General features: G+C 44.2%; 1 protein-coding gene across 2 annotated transcripts in view; it reads right to left on the bottom strand.

The window, feature by feature from the left end:
- PAMR1 (peptidase domain containing associated with muscle regeneration 1) overlaps positions 1–23,055 on the bottom strand; it is a 133,594-nt gene that overhangs the window by 72,895 nt on the left and 37,644 nt on the right. The window contains exons 2-4 of one of the 2 annotated variants that reach the window (XM_084894437.1): positions 8,058–8,212; positions 6,721–6,826; positions 3,575–3,697 (exon numbers count right to left, since the gene is read on the bottom strand). In XM_084894437.1, coding sequence (XP_084750563.1) covers positions 3,575–3,697; positions 6,721–6,751 — 154 coding nt within the window. In that variant the 5' untranslated portion in view covers positions 6,752–6,826; positions 8,058–8,212. The remainder of the gene's footprint in view (positions 1–3,574; positions 3,698–6,720; positions 6,827–8,057; positions 8,213–23,055) is intronic. The other variant, XM_084894439.1, reaches the window with a different exon arrangement.

The following is a 23,055-nucleotide window of genomic DNA, read 5'->3' as shown; positions in this document are numbered from 1 at the left end:
GGCCATCCTAAGGTAACACTGTATATCCAGAATGGATCCCAAGCAGAATCAGAGGGCACGATCAGGCTTCATGAGTAGGAACCCCAGACTCTCATGCCATACTCCATGGCTGTCCAGTTCCCCTCTCTCCACTTGCACCTACAGCCATTGTGAGGGGCGTTTACCAATACAACAAGCTGAAGGAGAAGTATCCCACATGGAACATCTCGGAGTGTGAGCTCAGCTGGAAGTGGATGGTGGGTGCATCAGGGAGCGGACTTGAATGACGGAGCTATGGAAAGTCTTTCCAATGGGTAGAGCTCTGAGTGATGCACCAAGTCATCTGCTTTGTGTGGAAGGAAAAGTGGCCTGAAGTGAGAACATATGTAACTCGTGGGCAGTGGTGATTGGCCTCACCAGCTGGTCAGGAGTCTGAAATGAAAAGGACTAAATGAGGAGAGACAAGGCGGCCTAAAGTATAGGCATGTGGCTTGGCATATGGCAGTGAGCACTACATATGACCAAAAAACGTGATCATGGTAGACAAGAAAGCATCTACCAAGAAAAAGTCACTTAAGTAGACAAAAATGACTCAGCTGGGTGACATTAGCCAGTATTTGCAATCAGCTACCCAAACCTGACATGAGGGTCACATGAACAGAATGGCAATGTTAGCAGAAATAGAAGTCACATAACACAACAGCCCAGACTGCTGCTTACTGAGCCAATCAACCACCACCACCTCCAAATAACCTGCAGGCAACAAGGCCCAACCCAGAGCCCCTGATATGGCTCTATTCTGATCTAATAGGACTGGGCCAGGGACCTGAGATTTTATATTTCTAACAAGAGCCCAAATAATGCGAATGATGCCAATGACACTATGTATTATAATTTGAGGAGTAAGAACTTAAAGGAACAGACATTACCTCCTTTAAGGTCATAGGCTAGACTATGGGTAGAGGGGAGCGTTCTTTTAATAGACTCACAAGGAGAGTCAAGAAAGTTTTTAGCAAGGACCACTTTTCCTCTTAAGCAACAGCAGCAGAGAAGTGCTGGCCCCTAAGAGCTGGCACCACAGATTAGGCTGACTTGATCCCTGGGAACGCTCCTTGGGAATGAAGGGGTTACTCTTTACTAAGCAACTTGAGGTAAGCAGCGTGGACTGTGCTGCATCTTGAGGGATTAAGGTCTTATAACAAAGTCTTCTCTTTCCTCTGCACTGCTGGCTTGACCAGGGGCCTCAAACTTTCCATCTTGAGTTTCTATGAGCTGCAACAGAATCGTAACCAGGAGAAGTGTGCTACTCTCCAAAGGAGTTAGAGAGGTTGGGAGGGATCTGGCAGGCACCCCCCACCTCCCCATAAATCCAAGCCTATGCAACACTATTCCCGCTTCCCTTGGGCTCTGTAAACCTGTGTTAGTCCTTCTCCTTCACAGTGGGCCTCCCAGGGCCTCTGGACAACCATAAGTCAGGCTGGACCAGGGCCACAATCTCACCGGGCTGCTCATGAATGTCCCTCTGGTGGACTGGGCAAATTTACCTGTGATTTGGCATTGGACCCCTTTTTTCTTATCATATTTCATTGGAAAAATCTGATCTCATTTAAGGTTTGTGTTTCTAGGCAGGTGACCAGTGGAATGCAGGCAGGGAAATGTAAACAGTTAATGAAATCTAACAGGGTCCACGCTGATATTCCATGCCTCCAACAAGCCTGTCTCTCATATTTCCTCCGCGGCGCTCTTCCTCCTGGGTATGGCCCGAGTCTGTTCTCCATCACCATGGTGAGCGCCTCAGGGAAACACAGGTGTCTGAGTCATTAGAAATTCAAATCCACCTGCTGCACCACGTGCGAGAAGAAGGGCAACTGGGGGTCAGCTGGGATGTGATGCGTGAGGGGTGGCTGCCTGGCCATGAGCCCAGAGGGATTCATAAATCATGCCGGTTTCCAGAGGCAAGGAGCTCTAATGGGAGTCAGGTGAGAGGCCCACCTGCAGCCAGGAGGCTGGATGCTATTACACAGTGGCCCCAGGAGGTCTGGAAGGTGGGCGTCTGTGGTTCCTTACACCCTGGAAGCAATTTATGGCTCACGCCTGCTCTTTCTCTCTGCTTGTCCCCCTCCTCTGCGCTGACCCTCTCTCCACTCCCATTTTCTCTTCTTATTTCTTTTTCCTTCCTTTCCTCTCCTCTTTCCCGCTGTGTATGTGTAGTGAAGTAAGGCTTAAGACCCTAAGCATGAGGTCAGATGGGCACATCGGCTGTCCTGGGAAAGGGGAATTTTGAGCACATGGCAGAGGTACATCAGGCCATTTGAAACCCAGAAATCCTGCCTGGAGGGGGCAAATGGGCCAGGAGCCTCCAGTTTAAATATGAAGTGATCCCATTTTGTCACTGTCCTCTGCTTCCACCCCTTCACCACTTCAGCATCTGCTCACCTTTCTTGTTGTCACTACGGACTTTCCCTTCCCAGTGAGGAAACATTTTGGGCATGCTGGCCATTTTTCTGTCCCTCCAGTCACAGGATATGTGGCAACCTACCCAACCTGTAGGCTTCTTGCCTCTTAGTGGTCTTCAGGAAATATCAGATACATGTAAGTTCCCCAAACTCCCTAGGCACCAAAGACAGCGAGGCTAGAACTCAGTTCTACGTCTTAGCTCTCTGCCCTGGAAAACTTGCCTTTCTCCCTGCGTTCCGCTTCCTTTCAGCAGAGTGAAGGGTTGGACTCTGACCTCTAAGGTTTCTCTCACCTCTGACTTCAGTGGTTTGTTCTATATGGATCTGAATTTCTCAGGTCTCCCTAGTCTATGGCCCAAAACAGGTCACCGATTACAGCCATGCTCACCCATCACTGGCTTTTGTCCATAGGATCTTGGAGGACCTGGGTGTCCCATGAGATCTCAGCCTCTGGTGTCCCTAGTGTCCCCTGGAGGTGTCTCCTAGCTGCTCACAAACCAGTCAGTTACCAGAGACGCAATGCATCCCGTTGCAGCTGCTGGGTTTCTGCCTTCTCCCACCCACTCACCCGCGGTTCCAGCAGATAAAGCCCCTGAGAACACAATGTGGCCGTGAGCTGCTGCTGATACTAAGTCACCGGCAATGTCCATGCTAGGGTGCTACCTGCCTCTCCTACAGCTCCTGGGCCTCCAAGTGCCAGCAGGTCCTGGTTCACCTGAAGTGAGGTGATGGTCCGCTCCCACACTCACAGTCATACCAGGTCCCTCGGACCTCCAAAAGGACCTGCTTCTGCCCCTAAGGGTCAGAGTCCATGGTACAAGTAGGTCCTCATTCTTTCCCACAGAGGCAATCTGAGTCTGACTTCATGGGGTTCTCTCCCCCCTTTTCCTCTCAGAGGGTGGGAGGGCCTCCCACAAATCACTTCCTGGTGGTCCCCCCACCTTTTTTAGAGACATGTTTGAATTCAATTTTCGGCTGAGACATGCCTCCTGCTCCCCAACATACACACATACACGTTCATATATATGCGCCTGTAATTTCCATCAGCCTAGCAAATAGGATAAATCAAAGGAATGCATGAGTGTGTGTGTGTGAGAGAGAGAGTGTGTGTCTCCTGAGAGAAAGGGCAGAGAACTAACCGCTGTGCTCCAAGTGGCTTATCCGGGACGAGAAACCACAATCCTGGGTAAAAACGGAGAATGATCTTCCCCAACTCTTCCCCCAACGCATTCTAGAAGCAGGACTTGATCTCCAATGAAAACCTGTGACAGAAAGAGTAACTGGTGACTTCTCAAACTCGGAACTTGATGACAAATAAGAGCCAAAGTGACAAGGGAATAAAATAGCATAATGTAAAGAAAATAGTTTCTTGTGGTTAATGGGGGGGGGGGCCTGGAAGCAAAAATACAGGCCAGATGCTCAGACTGGAAAATCAGCATAGTCCTATTTTAAGAACTAATGAAAAGAGCCTTGTAAAAGGACAAGGTAGAATAACAGCTATTTTCCTCCCCCTGGGAATGGGAATTAAAAAGTGGTTACAAAGAGTGGAGATTCAGGATTTCGAGTAAAGAAGCCTGGAATCTAGGCCTGACTTTTTCATCTCTGCTCCCTCTTGACAACCCGGAGAGCACAGGTCAGACCATATGTTCCTGTGTATACATATTAATAATTAATTAATTAATTAATTGACGACTAAATTATTTTCAACACAGACTTAGTTTAGAGAATCAAGAGAACAATCAGAGTTGAGCATTAAAGGATGAAGAGAATGAGACATTGGAGTGTTATATTAGTGTTCTAGATGATGTGACATGAGTACTATATCGGTGTTTTAGGTGATGAGACATTAGAATGTTACATTAGTGTTCTAGGTGATGAGACACTGGAGTGTGACATTAGTGTTCTAGGTGATGAGACAGTGGAGTGTGACATTAGTGTTCCAGGTGATGAGACACTGGAGTGTGACATTAGTGTTCCAGGTGATAAGACAATGGAGTGTGACATTAGTGTTCCAGGTGATGAGACAGTGGAGTGTGACATTAGTGTTCCAGGTGATGAGACAGTGGAGTGTGACACTAATGTTCTAGGTGATGAGACAGTGGAGTGTGACATTAGTGTTCCAGGTGATAAGACAATGGAGTGTGACATTAGTGTTCCAGGTGATGAGACAGTGGAGTGTGACATTAATGTTCTAGGTGATGAGACAGTGGAGTGTGACATTAGTGTTCCAAGTGATGAGACAGTGAAGTGTGATATTAGTGTTCCAGGTGATGAGACACTGGAGTGTGACATTAGTGTTCCAGGTGGTGAGACACTGGAGTGTGACATTAGTGTTCCAAGTAACGAGACTGTGGAGTGTGACATTAGTGTTCAGGTGATGAGACAGTGGAGTGTGACATTAGTGTTCCAGGTGATGAGACACTGGAGTGTGACATTAGTGTTCCAGGTGAAGAGACATGAGTGTTGTAGGTGGAGGGAGAAGCACTTGCCAAGTGCTGACATAGGGTAAGTAGCCAATAAATGGTAGGCTCTTCTTACATTATCCCCCTGCCATCTGCTACCAACCTGTGTAATTGAGTGTTCTTATCTATGGCCACTGGTCTTTTTTCAGTTCCTCATACAGACCATGTTTCTTTTCCCACCTATAAAATGGGGGGAATGGACATGGATAATAGAAGGTTAACACAGGAAGGGATTTAGATATAATCTAAATAGGACATGAACCCCTGAAGGCAGACCAGTGGCCATAGATGAGAACACTGAATGACATAGGTTGGTAGCAGAAGGGAGGGGGTAATGTAAGAAGAGCCTACCATTTATTGGCTACTTACCCTATGCCAGGCACTGTCAATGCATTATTATCTCATGTACTCCTTCCATCTAGCCTGAGTTAGGCACTAGGTTAAACCCATTTTACAGAAGACAAAATGAAACATAGAGATATTAAGCTAACAGTAATCCTATCTTTCCATGTTTCAGAAAGCTGTGAAAAATTGGGGTCTAGAAATAATGGCTTAAAAAGGCAAAGCATAAATTACCTGTTCTTCTGCTCTCACCATGAATACTCTCTACTTCACCCCCATCAGCATTCTCTAGAAAATTATCCCAGCCAGAAAATCCTCTCAAAATGGTCCTAGCTACTATTTTGGGCACAAATTTGAAATTTGGGCACAAATTGCAAAATTTCAACTCCACTTTACTTAGGAGTCTGGGGGTAGGAGCCATAAATGCTGGTGGGATTTGGTGTCCATGGTGTAGATCAAACAGCAGCCACACAAGTGTCTTCCACATCATTCATTTCAAGACACAGCCCTAAAAATACAGCCACAGGGAGTTTCCCCAGACTCAGTGGAATTTGGGGGTCTCTATTCCCGCTTCTGGAAACACATCAATCTGCCAATTCTGGTGAAGGGGTCTACGACAATGCTCTTGGCTTTAACCATTGTTTTGACACAAGCACTAATATTAGTAACTCTTTCTTAGTTTTTCAATCTCATTCTTCAGAGAAGATAAATTAACTATATAAGTATGTCATGAAAACCGACTTGGCAAGCAAGGTCTGCTGGAGAGGAGCAGGGGTTGCTTTATTTTCCATGATCTCAGTGTAAAATAAATAGATTTATCTTAGATGTTCATGTAAGGTCATCGGGAGCACAGTGATTGAAACCGTGGCCCTTGGCTGACGTGAATCCAGAGCATGATCTAATCAGGCCTGGAATTCTCCAAGAAAAAAAAAAAAAGAAGGGAAAAAACAGCTGGCCTAAAAATGTGGTTCAAAGTTATCTCAGCACAAGGAAGTTTTCCCTTTCTGCTCAAGCCTCCTGGGAACTCTCCAAAACCAGCCTGATTTGCAGCGTTTTTTAAAGTTTCTTTGTTCTGTTAACAGTGAGTGAGGTTAAGTCTGAGCAGACCTGGCCTTCTCCCTCATCCTTCTCCCGACAGGCACAGACCTTCCTCGGTGTGATGGCCTTGCTCCAGAATGTTGGTAGCTAAGCAACCTTGCACAAAGCATTTAACCCCACTGGGCCCCTGTTTCCTCATCTCAGTGGCTGCGATCACAGTTCTGATTGGCCATCCCATGTAACCTATCATTCTGTCAACTCTCTCAGCTTCTGGGGGATAATATTGCTTTTGTGAAAATGAAATGAGATGACTGATGTAAAGTGATCAGCACGTTGCCAGGCACATCTGGTCCCAGCCATTTGATAGAGAAACAGTGTAGTGATCCAGGGTGTGAGTGCCAGAGTTGAAGATGCTGCATCTGAGACTTGGCTCCATCATTTACCAGCTCTGGGCAGGTTACTTGGCCTCTCCATGCCACAGTTTTCTCATCTGCATAGTGGACTAATAAGGATGTGGATCCACTGCCTCACAGGGTTGTCATGAGGATGCTGCAATGAGATAACACTTAGTGTCCAGGACATAACAAATAGTAAGTAAATGTTAGTTATGACTACAATGACTTGGAAGTAATGAAAATCACAATCACAGCTATGATTACTAATATTATCTCCCAGGAGTATTTGGGGTTCTTTAATTATTAAGCAAACAAATCACCTCTGGTTAACTTGTAAAGAAATTTTTAAAAATGTATTGGGTGGCTCTAAGAGAGTTGACAGAATCAAAGTTACATGGAATGGCCAAGCATTGGAAGAAACCAGGAAACAGAAGTCAGGAGCAGCTCCAGGTAAGTGACAGGAATTAAGGATAGAACCTTTGAGGGGTTGCACTGAGAAGGGATTAGCTCCACAGCCTTTGAGTCACCCTCCAAAGAAGGGTGTGCACTTGGACATCCCAACCAAGACCAAATCCAATAGGCGTAGTAATTACCCAAAGGCGAACCTAGATATCACCAAGAGCAGGGGTTTGGGATATGGGGTGAGCGAAACTACTGATGCCAGCTACAATTATGACCGCATTACTACCAATATCAATATTTATAATATTAACTAGTAGCCCTGCACACAAATCCATGCACTAGATCACTGCCATCCTCCTGTAGTTCTCTGTCTGCTGACCCACCCTCCTGTAACTCACCCTTCTCCTTCCCCTCCCCCATCATAGCTTGCTGCCCTGCCCCCTTCCTATAGCTCTTCACTGCCTTTTTGTAGTTCTTTGCCCCACCCTCCTATAGATCCATGATCCAGTCGTTACACAGTCAGTCATTAAACCTCAAGGCTAACAGATAATTAGCATATTCCTCTCTTATTATAAAGGATAATTACAGTGGTTGCTGCTAATATTATTAGTCATTCGGGAAAGGGCAAAACCAATCAAAATGACAGTCCGAGAATATCTAGACCTGAACTTCACAAACACTGCGATTCCTAGCTAATCAGAGTAGCCACTGGACCAGAACCATTTTCATTCCCCTTTGAAAAACAAATTAAGTTTTTCCCAAAATACTTTTACCTTTTGGAAAAATTATAACTTTCCCATGATAAAAGAAAGACTATCATTTCTTACCTGCTTTTTAAATGTATTACACTGGGCATATTTTATCTCACTAACTGTGTTGCCAGGTTAACCATCATTTATTTAACCACCGTTAAATAAAGTTTATTGGAAACAATAAGGATAAATGTTGAAGTCATCATTTTTATAACTGTTCATAATGAATACCTTTAAATAGTGCATTAGTCTTTCAGTTCTCCAGGACACACCACGAAAGCCACACAGCTACTCGCCCTGGAGAATGCTACCTGGAGTTGCCGGAGTGAGAAGCAGTTCAATCACCAATCGATGCCTGCAGTTCATAAGTTCTGCCCGTCATGTATCTGTGGTAAAACAGGAAAAACAGATGCTCACGGGGACAACTCCTGTTTGTTGAATTATGAAGTGATTCAATGCTTAGGACATTCAGGTGCTATGACAGCACTTAAACATGCTTGGGGATAATGCACTACTTCTTAAAACAGCCTAACTTCCAGAAGCGGCATTGCTGTTGGACTCTTTAGCTGAATCCACTGAGGGCTCAGCTTGGAAAGCAGAGTTTGTGCTCTGTCTTAATGGAGAGCCCATGGCTATGGAAAGGCAACACAATCTCCTTTGGGTTAGAAATCTCCGGGCACTGCTGGGAAGACATGGGCTTCTCCTATCAGCTGTCCCGTGTTCTCTGAGCCTCTCTCAGCAACTGAGTTTCGGCAGTCCTGGAGCCTACCTCTTTTAGTCTCTCTACTCTTTGGAGAGAGCGACTCATTATGAAGAGTGTATTGCAAGCTATTCTCCTTGGGGGTTGATGTGTTTGCACTGACCTTTATCTCCTCTGTTGACATTTCTGTTGTGCCCAGCAAACATAGCTGCATACCAGGAGTAAGCGGACTGAGTTCTTTACTGAACTAAGTATGCCCGGAAGGACTGACACCGCCCCCCCCCCCCCTTCATCCCCCATTTCCTTGGCCTCCTTAATCACGTCCAAAGGAAGACAGAGAGGGAGACACTGAGAATCTACCCATCAGAACAGACCACACAGGCCACGGGGAGGAATGCAGTCATCAGTCATTGAGAGACCAATGGAACGTGCTTTGGCAGGAGAGCTATGGAAAGTCTTATTTTATAATGGCATTGAAACCATGTATTAAAGAATTATCCAGAAGAATTCTCTCTCCATCCTCCCTAAGGATGCATGCTTGGTACTAAAGGACTTGCCCGGGCTCCAAATCCTGTGTAAAATACCCCAAGGGCACAGAGAGAGGAAAGGGGTGAGGCCGTGCACACAAACTTACTCAAGTTAATCATTGTGTGAGAATTTTAACACTGTACCTTTCTCCCTCATGTAGAACATCTTTCATCAAGGAATGTTGGAAACCTGATCATCTAGCTCACACTAAGGTAGCTGAGCATGAAAAAAAAAACCGAGGGGGCGGGCACTGCCTAACTTGAAAGTATAATATTGATAGTAAGAAAACTCCTGGGTGGGCCTTAACTCTGTGAAAATGCTTGATTTGATTCAGAACCATCTTAAGAGGCAGATGCTATTAATTTCCTCATACAGAGGAGCAAATGGATGAGGCTCAGAGAGGCAACGATTTGTCCGAGGGAAGCCCAGCAAAGGATAAATAAAAATGGCCAAAGCTGGCATTGCACCTTGATTCAGCTTATCTCTGAAATGTGACGCCCAGAGAGCTGTGCTCCTGCACCCGACATGCACCTCAGCTTTTACAACTACAGATGCCTGGATTCTTCCCGTGACAGATAACGCAGTCTCTCGGAGGTGGGAACCAGGTGGGGTATTGACTTTTTTTTAAAGGCCCGTAAGGTAACTCTACTGGCAGCTGGGTTGAGAACCACTGAGACAAGGCACCATGCTACCACTGGAAGAGACAGAATCCATGTCTCTTTTCTTATTTGAGTCTAAGCAAGACCTTTCAGCAACCAGAACTCCCTCAATGCCCCTCTGCCTTCTGAGTGAGGGGAAGTGCCAGGCCAGAAACCAGACCAGGCTCCCTGGCCAGGAAGCCAACAGATACACCTCTGTATCTGCCCCAGGGAGGTAAAGAGAAGATCGGAGGAGAGTCAGAAGGGAAAGTGAAGAGCATAGAAAGAATATGTGTGATTGGTTGGGAGGCCCATGGGATGTTGGAAGGAAAGAGTAGCTGCAAGATGGGGAAGCGGGGAGGACTGGTTCTTGGAAGGGAGAGCATTGGTGGGGGAGCCAGGAAACCTGGGCTCTCACTACCTCGGGGGCCTCAGAGGTCCCAGGTATTCCAGGTAGCTTCACTGGGAGTGGAAGGAGAAGGGCTTTCCTCTAACAAGAAAGGTTAGACTTGGGTTTTGTTTTCCTTAAATAGCCCCACCTCTAGACAGCCTTCTAATGGAACTCCCTGCAAGAAACTCTGCCCCACCCCTCATTCCCTTCTTCAATGGGCCAAAGCGACCCTTCTCAACTTCAAAATAGGTTAATCCTTGGTCAGATCTCTTCCAGGCCTCCTAATGCCCCCAGAATAAAAGCCAAAGCATGAATATAGCTTTAAATTTTTTTAAATCCCTATAGGGTCTTTTGTTTACTACCCTTTCTGTTTTTCATACAAGTTGGCTTTGACTTGCTCTGAGCCTTTGCACAGACTGTGCCTTCAGCCCAAAACTCTCTTCCCATTCCACTATTTGCTCACCCTTCAGCGTTCGGGTTAGATACCGTTTGCAAGCATGTCAAACTCATGGCCGGCAGAAGTGTCTGCACTGAAGCCTACAGCCTATTCCAGGAGCTTATAATAGTCTTCAAGCAGCCTCATTCCACAGTCCAAGCTCACTGGTGACTCCTGACCAGAGGGTGTCAGCCTGCCTGGAACCTTGTCTCTTCTGGACTTCCAACGGGGACCATATCCATCACTCACCTGAGGGGCAACTGATGGATGCTCTCTCCACTCTATGTTTCTTCTCTCTCCCTTCCTCTCACGCTAAAAAATAATCAATAAACATATCCTCAGGTGAGGATTTTTAAAAAGCCCACTGAACATTGGATTTGCACCTTGAGGCCAGGTGGCCTTGGAAATATCACAACTCTGAACTCCCGTGTCTTCATCTGTCAGGTGGACCAGTATCTGGCCCCCAGGACTGTGGTGATGAGGAAGAGTCAACAGACTGGCACTGAGGAAACACACAGCAAGTTCCTAGTGACTCAGAATGCACATGGGCAGTGTGTGTAGTGCGCACAGGTGCCCAGGTTAGCGGACAGGCAGAGCCCAGAATACAGCCTGGCTTCCGTGGCCAAGCCATGTGTCCACAGCTGTAGTCACCCAAAGGGAGCATCTTTCTGTAATGCATACAAATGCACCCTAAAAACTGTCCTGGCACAAGGTCTCAGTGAACATTAATCGGGTCTTCAATTCTCTGTTATCCACACACAGAGAAACAAAGACTGTGGTTGCTGAGATCATCCGAATACACTTCCCCAGAGAAGAGGGGGTGGCAATATAACATGGTACTAAAAATAACAGCTTCGGAGTTAGGGTTGAAGCCCCAGTTCTGCCACTAACTACGCTGAATGGTCATAAGCAAGATGCATAACCTCTCTGAGTTTGTTTTATCACCTGTAAAAGGGGAATAATTTGAGAGGATTACCGCTGAGGAGCATAATTACTATCTCCTGAATACCTCATGATTCAAGTGCTCTGGGACCCAGTTTTATGGGGAAGGAGGCCGCAGATCACCAGAGGTACTTAAACATTCATTATTGTAATTGGTATTTATTAAAATCCTAATGTCTTTTAGGCTCTGGAGCGCTTACACTATCTACAGAGAATGTCCTGTTTGCCAGACAATGTGCTAAGCACTGCACACAACCACCCTAAGAGGGAGACACTATGATTATCTGCCTGAAAGGAAGTGGCAAAGTAGTTAAGAGAGCAATGAATCCATGCTTGCAATCATTAAACACTAAACAAACAGAGACTGAAAACAAGTATAAGGATATACTTTGAGTGAGGTGGTGGCTAGGAATTGGAGTGGGTTGTTGTAGGCAACCTAGATACCCATATCCAGATAGTTCAATACAGCGGTCGCCAACCTTTCAAACCTCACAGACCAGCTGGGGTCCGCAGACCACTGGTTGGGGACCACTGGTTTAGTATAAATACATAAGGAAACATTACACAGCGGTCAAAAATCATCATTTACATCTAGGAATAGGGATAGATCTCAAAAACCACGTGAAAGTGGCAAAAAAAAAAAAAGGTAAGAAACAGGCTGAGATTTAGAACATGAAAGTATGTGCCAAGTTATGGGGCAATCGCTGTGGGACTTCACTCATCAGAGAGGGCACCTCAGCCCTGCGAGCATCCGTCACAGATGTCGAGGGCCAGGGAAACCCCTGGGTTCACCTGTTCATTCCAGGATTGCCACTGACACGTACTGGGAACAATAGTGACTGAAACATGCACCCTGACCTCGAGGAGCCCATGGCCCAGATACTTTTAGTAGGAGCATAAATGGCTACAATTTTTGAAGGGTAATTAGGTCCACCTATTAAAACACAAAATGTGGCCGAGACCGGTTTGGCTCAATGGATAGAGCGTCGGCTTGGGGACTGAAGGGTCCCAGGTTCGATTCCGGTCAGGGGCATGTACCTTGGTTACGGGCATGTCCCCAGTAGGGGATGTGCAAGAGGCAGCTGATGGATGACTCTCTCTCATCGATGTTTCTAACTCTCTATCTCTCTCCCTTCCTATCTGTACAAAATCAATAAAATATATTTTAAAAACAAAACAAAAAAAAACAAAAAAAAACCAAAAACACAAAATGTGTTTCCTGATCAAAATGCATGGACCCTTTGGTCAGCCATCACACTTCTAGTAATATTTACATAAAGGCACAGAGTATTTATTAAAGGATTCTTCATTGCAGCACTGTAATATCAGAAACCCACATAAACAACTGTCGTATGAGAAGGGTTAAATAAACTGTGTTACAGCCGCATGAACCATAAAAAATGTTATGTAGCTATTGAAGAAATGTATAAACTATCATTCAAACGCAAAAGCCAAGTTTAGGACTATCGTGAGTGGATAATGTATGTGTAACCGAGCACTAGGAGGGACGTTTTCTATTGCCTTTGAAGTCTGCTTAAGCCCAAAGTTGAAAACTAGGTGGCGGGTATCACACATTCTAAATCAGAGTTCCAGACACACCCACACAGGTCTTACTATGTGGTACCCAAAGAGGCCCTTCACTGCCACTCCCCCTTGCCCACCTCCAGGTCATGGAAGAAAAGGTGGCGAGCCATTAGATCTTTGGAATGGGACTCAGTCATGTTTCTCCTCCCCTCCCCTTCAAATGGAGAGAGGTGCTCCGCAAGAGGAGCCCTCACGGAATCTGGATTTATCTGCCAGGAGAAGCAGTCACATGTGTCTGCTTTAATGTAATGTGTCCTGGGAACAAGTCCCAAGCCCACCGCCAGGTGTTGCTAGCTGAGTACAGCAGAGAGTGTTCTGGGATCATCTACAAGGTAGCCCTCCAAGTATGAGAAGTCTAGATAGAAACCCCACCTCTAGCCTAGAAAGAGTAAGAGCCAGTAGGCTGCCTGAAGCTAACTGTGTTACAGCAGCAGAACCTACTGGCACTTGTAGGTGGGTTGGACATGTCACGGAGTTTTCCTATGGGCTAGGTCATGGCCACCTTAATATTCCAGGGTTCAGACCAAGAGTACAAATGGAGGCCCACATACCCTATGTCTAAATATTTTAAAGTATAAATCAAGCCAAATAAAAGATGTTTTTCCATCATGACCTGAGAATCTGGATGATCCTTGCATTCACTCCTAAATACAAAGTATAGTGAGAGCTGGCCCTGCCAAGCCTCCCTTCATTTCCCACTTCTGGGTTTCACCTCCAACACACACACATACACACACACACACACACACACACACACACACACACACACGAGTTCCATCCACATTCCCGGCAAGCAGCACCCCTTGGCTACTCCTTGGGCCTCATGAACCTGGAAAAGAAGGTCCTATAAAGACCATTCGGGCAAGGAATTCTGGGATCCCATTGCCCATAATGAGGTCTAGAATTGCTGATTGCTGCATGAGCTCCAGGCGGGAACATCCTCCTGGATCTGGTGATTTCTCCCCCAGTGAAGAACTTTAGATCTAAAAGGTGAGCATGGGGTCCTCTGAAGGGTGAGGTTCAGGGCTGACACCCTTCTTGCCAAATCTGAGGAAAGTGCTGGGCCAAACAAATGATGAATGGGCTGGGTGGCTCGGGGAAGGGCCCAGGTTTGGGAGCAATCGAGACTAGTTGCTTGTGGAAGGAGGATCATGAGGTCTGTGAAGAGCCAAGATTTGGAGAACTGCCATGGTTACAATAGTGGCAGGCAAATACGACTGTCTTTTTCTTCTAACTCCCACATCCCCACAGTGAAGGGGCCAAAAGCCACAAAGGGCATGAGGTGCAAGAAGTTTGAAAGAGTAGATCCTATCACCACCACCACCTTTCCTTCCCGACAGGTCAGCATTGAGCTGGGTCAGGGGTAGTGGCAAAAGAAACTTTGAATTAGATGAAAGACTCAAGTTTTCATTTATATTGGACTGGATTTTTTAATATCTGCCAGTGATCAAAAAGCAATGAGGTCATCAGAGATGCCTTCAAGGGATTGAAAGGAGTATCAATAGAGGACATCTGAAATAAGCAATTAGGGAAAATTGAACCAATTCTCACCTGCTCAATAATTAACCCAAAGCCTAAATCAATTAGCAATGCTTTTGTATGTATGTATATAGGAATTTTATGACTTCATACAGTACTTGTTACTCCAGATGATAACTAGATACGTTTTTAAAGTTTTCAAATCATATATCTGAGTTACTTTGATTTAACATTTTTTCTTGAAAGGCGTATGAGGTTTTGAAAGACGTATAATTGCCTCTATTTGCCCAACGAGGCACTTAGCAAATCTCTTAAACCCAGGAGAAAAAAATCAAGCCTAACACGAGATCTAACTTGGGCAACAATTATTTCCCTTCTTAAAGTGGCCGCAAGGCCAAACTCTATGATTTTCCTAGGGGGAGAGGTTGTTTATTATTTCAACTGTTGCCATAGCAGTCAGTGTTTCCATGTTATCGCCCTTTTCTCCTCAGACATGACTCCACTAATACATGTTCCAGACCTGCAATCCCAGGCATTTCAGACAGAAGAAAACGTACTTGAGCGGCTGAAAAAAAATCAACGGGGAAGGCCAGTCCTGCCTTGCAGGCTGAGTCTTCGTATTTTCAACCACTGCACGCAGAGGTAGAGGGAAGTGGAGCCGATCTCGGTACCAGCAGGACAAGACCCTGAAGAATTTTAACCAGCCCCACAGTCTCCCTTGTCCTCCACCCACATATTTGGCCACAGAACTGAGATCCTCTAATAAAAGCAAATTTAAAAAAAGGGAAAATAGAAACTAAAGACCTTATTTGAGAGCTTGCCCTTGGTTATGTTTACATCAACCTAATGGCATGAGGAATGAGGGCAATTCTTCAATTCTCATCAAGACATCTGCTATCTAGTTATCACCAAATCTTCCAACCTTAGGGGATGTGGCTCTTTCATTTATCATTTAAATTGAACAGTAAGTGCACAGACAGCCAGGATATATGCTATTACACAAATGATGCCAAGGATTCTTTGGGACTGTATGTTTCTTCTGGTTACCTCTTACCCTGATTTTGTTTTTCTATTGAATTGTTTTTCTCTATTCCATGACTCACCTCCTTTAATTCCTGTCACCCTTCTGTCCCACTTGTCACACTCTGAGCACTACCTTACTTCTATCTTCCCAAGTACCACCAACGTTGTGTGAAGTTTGTAAGCAACAGAACTATAGCATAGCAGGATATAAGAACTGGCTTAAATTTTCTTTTTGTAAAATTAAATTTATGGGGGTGACATTGATTAATAAGATTATATAATTTTAATCTCATATTTGTATTTGACTGGAACATCCTTGGAATCATAAACTACACAGAAGGACCTGGAGTTAGAGGTGATAGGGAGACCCTCACTCATTCAGCAACTTCTGCTTAAGCCCCCAATGTGTCTAGCATTGTTCTAGATACTTGGGATACAACAGTGAACTAAACAGACAGAAACCACACTCCTCATGTATCTATTTTGCCAAATGGAGACAAAATAAATACAGCCCTGGGATCTTCCAACATTCAGAGGAAGGCAAAAAGAGAGAAACCAACAAGGACCTAAGAAGGAGCAACCAGTGAGTGGGAGAAAAACCAAGAGAATGGGGTGTGCCACAAGCCAACTGAAGAAACTACCAAGGAGGAGGGAGTGATCGGCTGTGGCCAATGCTGGTGAGAGGTCCAGTAAGATGGGAACTGAGCACAGAGTTAGCAACATGGAGGTCAGTGACCTGACCTTGAACTCAAGCATTATTTTGTAGTGAAGGCCAAAAGAAGGGTTGACATAGATGTAAGAGATGCATTCTCAGTGGGGGTAATAATACTCTCAAGGGAGGGGGGAAAATATATTCATGGGGAATTTAAAAATCTTGCTCTTTTAGTGATTAAAGCATAAATATGTAGTACATAAACAACTATATAATACATCTGTGGTATTAAAATGTCGTGGGTAAGTGGTGGCCATTTAAAAAAAGGCCAGCCCAGCCGATGTGGCTCAGTGGTTGAGCATCAACCTATGAACCAGAATGTCATGGTTTGATTCCCAGTGAGGGCACATGCCCAGGTGGTGGGCTCAATTCCCAGTAGAGGGTTTGCAAGAGGCAGCCAATCAATGATTCTCTCTTTCATCATTGATGTTTCGCTCTCTTTCTCTCCTCCCTTCCTCTCTGAAATCAATAAAAATATATATTTTTAAAAATAAAAATAAAAAGAGGCCAAAAAAGATTCCTCAGTGGGACAATAACAAAAAAGGAAAGCTTGGAAATCACTGATTTGAAAGTCAATGTGAGGAAATGAATTAGAGATAGTGCTGTTGTGTTTTGCTGCAAAAAGGAACAAAGAAGCGAACCAGCAGGTGGTGAACAAAATGGGGTTAAGAGAAGCATCTCTGAAATATTTATTTATATATATATATATATATATATATATATATATATATATATATATATATATATAAAAGCCTAAGCAATCAAATGACCAAACAACCTGTCAACCGGTGCTATGACGTGCACTGACCACCAGGGGGCAGACACTCAACACAGGAGCTGTCCCTCTGGTGGTCAGTGTGCTTCCACAGCCAACCTCCCGGGGTCCCTCCCTCCTCCTTTCCCCCACCTTCCCTCCTCCCCGCCGGCCAACCTCCTGTAGCCCTCCCCCAGGGATGCCCCCAACTCCCACCCCCAATCGGCCCTGACTACCAGCCAAGGGACTCAACTGCGCATGAATTCATGCACCAGGCCTCTAGTTTATTAATAATAATATAAATATGATGCTTAAATAGTGCTTACTAGGGGCTAAATTCTGCCTCCTATCCTTTTCAGATGTTAACTCAATTGAGCTTTCCTCAACAGCTCTACGAGGCAGGAACATCACTGTTCTGCTTCTGTAGCTGGGAACACAGAGGACAGAGAGGTTAAAGAACTCTCCTGCCCAAGATCATGCAGCCAGGAAGTGCTGGGCCTGAAGTTTAAATAAACAAAGGCAGCTTGGCTTCCAAATCAACATTTCAGATTTATCCTAGATCCTTTATATTGTTGGGCTTTGTTCTCTGTATTTCCTACAGAACAGCATATACAATCATACATTGTCAAAAATTACTGTGTTACTTCTCCCCTAAAATCTGCCAGTCACCCTCTGCCTAGGGGGGTGCCTCTAGAGCTGTGGTCGGCAAACTGTGGCTCTCAAGCCACATGCGGCTCTTTGGCCCCTTGAGTGTGGCTCTTCCACAAAATACCACGGCCTGGCCGAGTCTATTTTGAAGAAGTGGTGTTAGAAGAAGTTTAAGTTCAAAAAATTTGGCTCTCAGAAAAGAAATTTCAATCGTTGTACTGTTGATATTTGGCTCTGTTGACTAATGAGTTTGCTGACCACTGACCTAGGGGGATTCCTCTAGTGGAATTCCCATTTCCTTCATCTGTGGGCCCTTCTCCCTAAGGAGATCCTCAAACCCTTTCTTATTATTGTAATTCTAGAGCAATTTACTTAGCCTCACCCATCCAAATTCTAAGTTCAGTGTGGGGAGTGGGTGTCACACCTTTCTTAATCCAAAGGCCCATCAAAGCTAATCAGGATGATTTCCTGTGAAAGAGCTCCTCCCCTGGGATGCAGAAATGCAACCAAAAAATTCTATTTGTTATCATTTTCTCAATACACAAGAGTGTAGACCACCCCTCCCCTCCCAAGAGAATTTCCTTCCACTGAATAGCTTTATGAACACAACCCAAGAGCAGTTTTGGAGAAAAGTCAAATAAACAAGTAATCCTTTGCCTTAATTAGATGAATCTTTCAGGGAAAACTATATTCAAAGACTAAATTATTTGTATAATTGTCTTAATTCTTCACTTAATTAAACAGGTTTATATTAGGTCAGAATGGTTTATTTAATTCTGGGAGATGAGCCCTAACCAGCAGTTATGAGTATCTGTCCATGACAAATTATTTTAATTAAGGCTCAATTTGGGAGCCAGAAGATTTTTTGTTTTTTCTAATGTACAAGGGCCAAATGATTTCATGAAAAAAACAAATGCCTTTCTGGAGTGGCCTGTCTCTAAGCCCTTTAGGGAGTGTGCTATGAATGAGCACACTGCCATCCCCAGTCTTGCTTTCTGGTCTTCTGGTCCATGAAAGCACTGTAAGGTTTCAGGAGTGAGAAAAGAGTTGGAGACCACCAAGACATATTAAAGGAAGGTTTATTCCCCAGTAACGAGCTGGGACTCGTTACGGAGGTAAAGAAATCAGAATTAAAGGAGGGGGGGAGAGAGAAAGGATCCAACTGGGTTGACTCCATAGATGGAAATGGAGAGCAGCAACATATGGAGGGGTGGGGAGCCTTTTGAGGGGAAGAACAGAAAAGGGTTGGACACAGGGCAGAACAGGAAGGGGTGAGCCCCAGGGTACTTCGGCACACGATGATTGGTGGTTCAATGTCTTGGGGATGTCTCGGTGGCAGATGCCAGTAATGACATAACTCTGCCCACCAGTTGGAGGGAGGGAGGATCTCACAAGAACCTTCTATTAGTCTTTCCCATAAACTTCTGCAACAACCTTTGGCAAAAACCTACCCTTGTCCAAGAGAATTCCAGCAAAATTCAACCCTGTGTTTAGGCACCCCAAGACCCACAAAATATTGTGGTTAATACTTTGCAAATGTGTCTACGAATGTAAGTTAGAGATGTTGGTGGCAATAATGGCACAAGAATGTTGACAGCAATTGGATCTCAGTTCAGCAACCTCAGTACTTGAGTTCTGGACAAGAAAGAATTCAGAGGCAAGACTCAAATGCAAGCAAAAGTTTATTTAGAAAGTCACAAAGGTAGAAGAAGTAAGCAATAGAAAAAATGGATTCAGGACACAGGTTACAGAAGGGCACTTAGGGCTTAGGAAAAAAGAGAGAAAGCTAAAGGTAATGCACCTTGGGGGAAGAAAATGGGGAAGGGAAAGGCATATGGGGGCGGGGAGAAGATGGATAGATGATAGATAGATGGATAGATGATAGATAGATGGATAGATAGATAGATAGATAGATAGATGATAGACAGATAAACACTGGGTCCACCAACCTAAGGCCTTTTAAGGGTTGGGATTTTAGGTCCCAGGGGAAGATCTCAACAAAATATTCATCAGCTTTTCAGGGTGGTGGTCTCCACTGATTGGTCAACACCATGGTAGGGGGTCATTAGTTGACACAGCTAGTCCTGATGTCAGCCATGGCATTGCTTATTTAGTTTTGCTGTTTTGGCCTAGAACTGAAACATAAATGAGCTCTAGATGTTATCCGTAGGGGTTAATCCTAAGGGCCCATATAAGAGTCTCATGTTCCTTCTCCAAGGGGATCTACCAGTGACATGCCAGGGGAGGAAAGGTCAGGGGAGGGTCTGAACCCAGTGGTATGAAAGGTCAGAGGCTTAAACCGCATGATCAGAGACATGCGAGGGGAGGAAGATTACCCTCAGGGTGAGGTCCTTATTTTCCTAGTTTGCCTATTGCTAGGAACCTGGGGCTTTCCACCTTGGTAATCTTCCATACCTGGCCCATCGTCCTTGCTCTGCTCATGTCTGTCTAACTGCCTACTATAGACATACCTCATAATTTTTTATTGTCCAGCTCTTAACTGTTGAAATCAAGCACACCCACTCAAAGATAAACATCAATTTCAGAATCAGTATAGTCATCCCATATGAAGAAGAAATATTTAATTTTTCCCTGAAATTCTCTATTTATGAGACTATCTCTCACACATAGAAGAAATAGTCCTTTCTGTTACTATGCAGAAGTGGCACCTCCTTTCCCTACTCTAACATGGCAACATAAATCATTATGAGCTCATATCAGCAATTATTTTTTAAAAATATATTTTATTGATTTTTTACAGAAAGGAAGGGAGAGGGAGAGGGAGTTAGAAACATTGATGAGAGAGAAACATCAGTCAGGTGCCTCCTGCACACCCCTTGCTGGGGATGTGCCTACAACCAAGGTACATGCCCTTGGACCGGAATCAAACCTGGGACCCTTGAGTCCATAGACCAATGCTCTTCAACTGAGTCAAAGAGCCAAACCAGTTAGGCGATTAATGACTAGAGGCCCAGTGCATAAAATCTGTGCACTTGACAGGGGGTGAGGGGAGTTCCCTCAGTCTGGCCTGCACCCTCTTGCAGTCTGAGAGCTGTCAGATGTCTGACTGACACTGCCACTGCACTCACAAGCCATTAGCCCAGCTCAGAGCTTCTAGCTGAGCAACATTCCCCCTGTGGAAGTGCACTGATCATCAGGGGGCAGCTCCTGCATTGAGCATATGTCCCCTAGTGGTCACTACACATCATAGGGACTCGTCAATTTACATATTAGCCTTTTATTACATAGGATGGTGAATTACTTGTAATGTATCTCAGTGTTTCCCAACCTTCTCTCATGATGAGAATCACCTGGTGGAGTTGTTAAAACACAGATTCCTGAATCCCAACTAAGAAGTGCTAAACTAGAATTTTTGAGAACATATAGGTAAAATTGCATACCTAACTTAGTGCTCTGTATATAAAATCTGTCTTAGAGCACTAGTTAAGTATACAATTTTACCTATATGTTCCCAAAAATTCTAGTTTAGCACTTCTTAGAAAAAATTGCATACCTAACTTAGTGCTCTGTATATAAAATCTGTCTTAGAGCACTAGTTAAGTATACAATTTTACCTATATGTTCCCAAAAATTCTAGTTTAGCACTTCTTAGTTGGGATTCAGGAATCTGTGTTTTAACAACTCCACCAGGTGATTCTCATCATGAGAGAAGGTTGGGAAACACTGATCTATCTGGCAACTGATTGCAGGTACATGGCAATTTTTGAGATCTAGAAAAAGGTAAATGTAGACATGATAGAGTGGTTCAGGAAGTTCATATTATGAATATTGAGTATGAGGCAGAACTACCATGATTAATAGCTTGAGATTTGGAGCCAAAGAGAAGGGGCCTAAAACTTGTTGTGCCCTCTAGTTAAACTTTAAGACAGTAGGCAAGGCACTTAAAACCTTTTTTCTTTTTTCTTTTTTTTGACCCAGGTGTAATTTATTAAGGGGATAATAACAGCGTTGTTGTGAAAGTAACAAGCAATCTGAGTAAAAGAATAAACACAGGGCAATCCACAAAGCGCTGGTTCTATCCAGTAATGTACATCCCACAGGTCATAATCCAATCAGAGGGAAGGAGAAGGCTGGATTGCAAGTTTTGCAAAAATAGTTTCCATATTATTGATAAAGAAAACATTTCCATCCATTTGTAGATTGCACAGATGTTTTAATTAAAAAAAATATGTAGCTGAATTTGCAATAATGTGAAGTTATTGCTTAGGCTCATACTAATATGAGGGGAAACCAATGTTTTGAGACAATAAAATGGTCCATATATCACTGCATGTTATCTAGATGAGCCATTTTGAAAGTATCCAGCTTTGAAATCTGTCTCGGATCCAAGCTATTTCGACTAAATGTTTTGAAGTTCAATAGCGTGACACTAATCCAGAAATCTCAGTACTCAGATAAATTGGTTCCTAAAGAGTTTTTAAACTGTTTGGATTAAAAATTCTTTAATTTTTAAAATAGTATAAAAACATTACAAAAATATTTGGCCGAAGTGGTCTGTTTTTAAAAAAAACACCCAACAGTTTGAAACCAAACAGGCTCGCACTGCCTTAAAAAACCACTTATATGTTATGAAAACCACATAAAATAGGTCCCAAATCAAATAATTTAAAGGAAATCATTCCAAAACCAGTATTTTGAAAAACTTTGTAAAACTTTCCAAACTTAACCGTTGATGGCAATGACTTTCAACATTCCAAAGAAACCAGATGTAAGTTTCATGTTTTCAAACTTTACAATCTATCTTACTCTTTTCCTCTCCTAGTTTATTTTAGCTGTTGGCCTAGAGAACTCAAACAGCGAATGCATGTATAGCGGGGCAACTAAAAGCATACAGAGAAGCCAGATTCCACAGCAGGAGAAAGAAAGGTCTTGTTTTTTTAATTCTTTAGCTTTGAATTCCTTTTCTCCCTTACATTATCCCTGGCATCTTGGCACTATCACATCTGTTTTTGAACTGCCACTTCTGTCTTGGACTGGGTTCCCACAGAAAGCAGAGCCTGGCCAAAGGCTCTTATGCAGGTATTTTGGGAAATGACCTAGGAAAAGGATTAGGGATTAAAAGAAGTAAAAGAGGAAAAGCTATTACAAGGGCTAACTAGAGTTAGCCGCCACTGTGGACAGCTGGGCACCATAGTAGAGGGACCTTCTGGGGGCTCTGTGAAATGCCCAAGGGACTAAAGCGGGGGCAGTCTGAGACGGGTTCCATTGTTCACTTCCACATCTTGCATGCATGCATGAGTGTCCAGTGGCTTCCTGCAGAGGGCCCATGCAGCTGTGTTAGAGAAGTCCTGAGGCAGTGAAGGGGATCTGAACATGCCACCTTGAAACAGGCCACTTTGGCATAAGGATCATTTTGACCTGAAAGCAACTGAG

Source organism: Pipistrellus hanaki (assembly GCF_964339955.1).
Source record: "Pipistrellus hanaki genome assembly, chromosome: 9".
Classification (NCBI taxonomy): domain Eukaryota; kingdom Metazoa; phylum Chordata; class Mammalia; order Chiroptera; family Vespertilionidae; genus Pipistrellus; species Pipistrellus hanaki.
The sequence above is the reverse complement of the archived record's forward strand: the minus strand, read 5'-3'. Positions and strand labels throughout refer to the sequence as shown.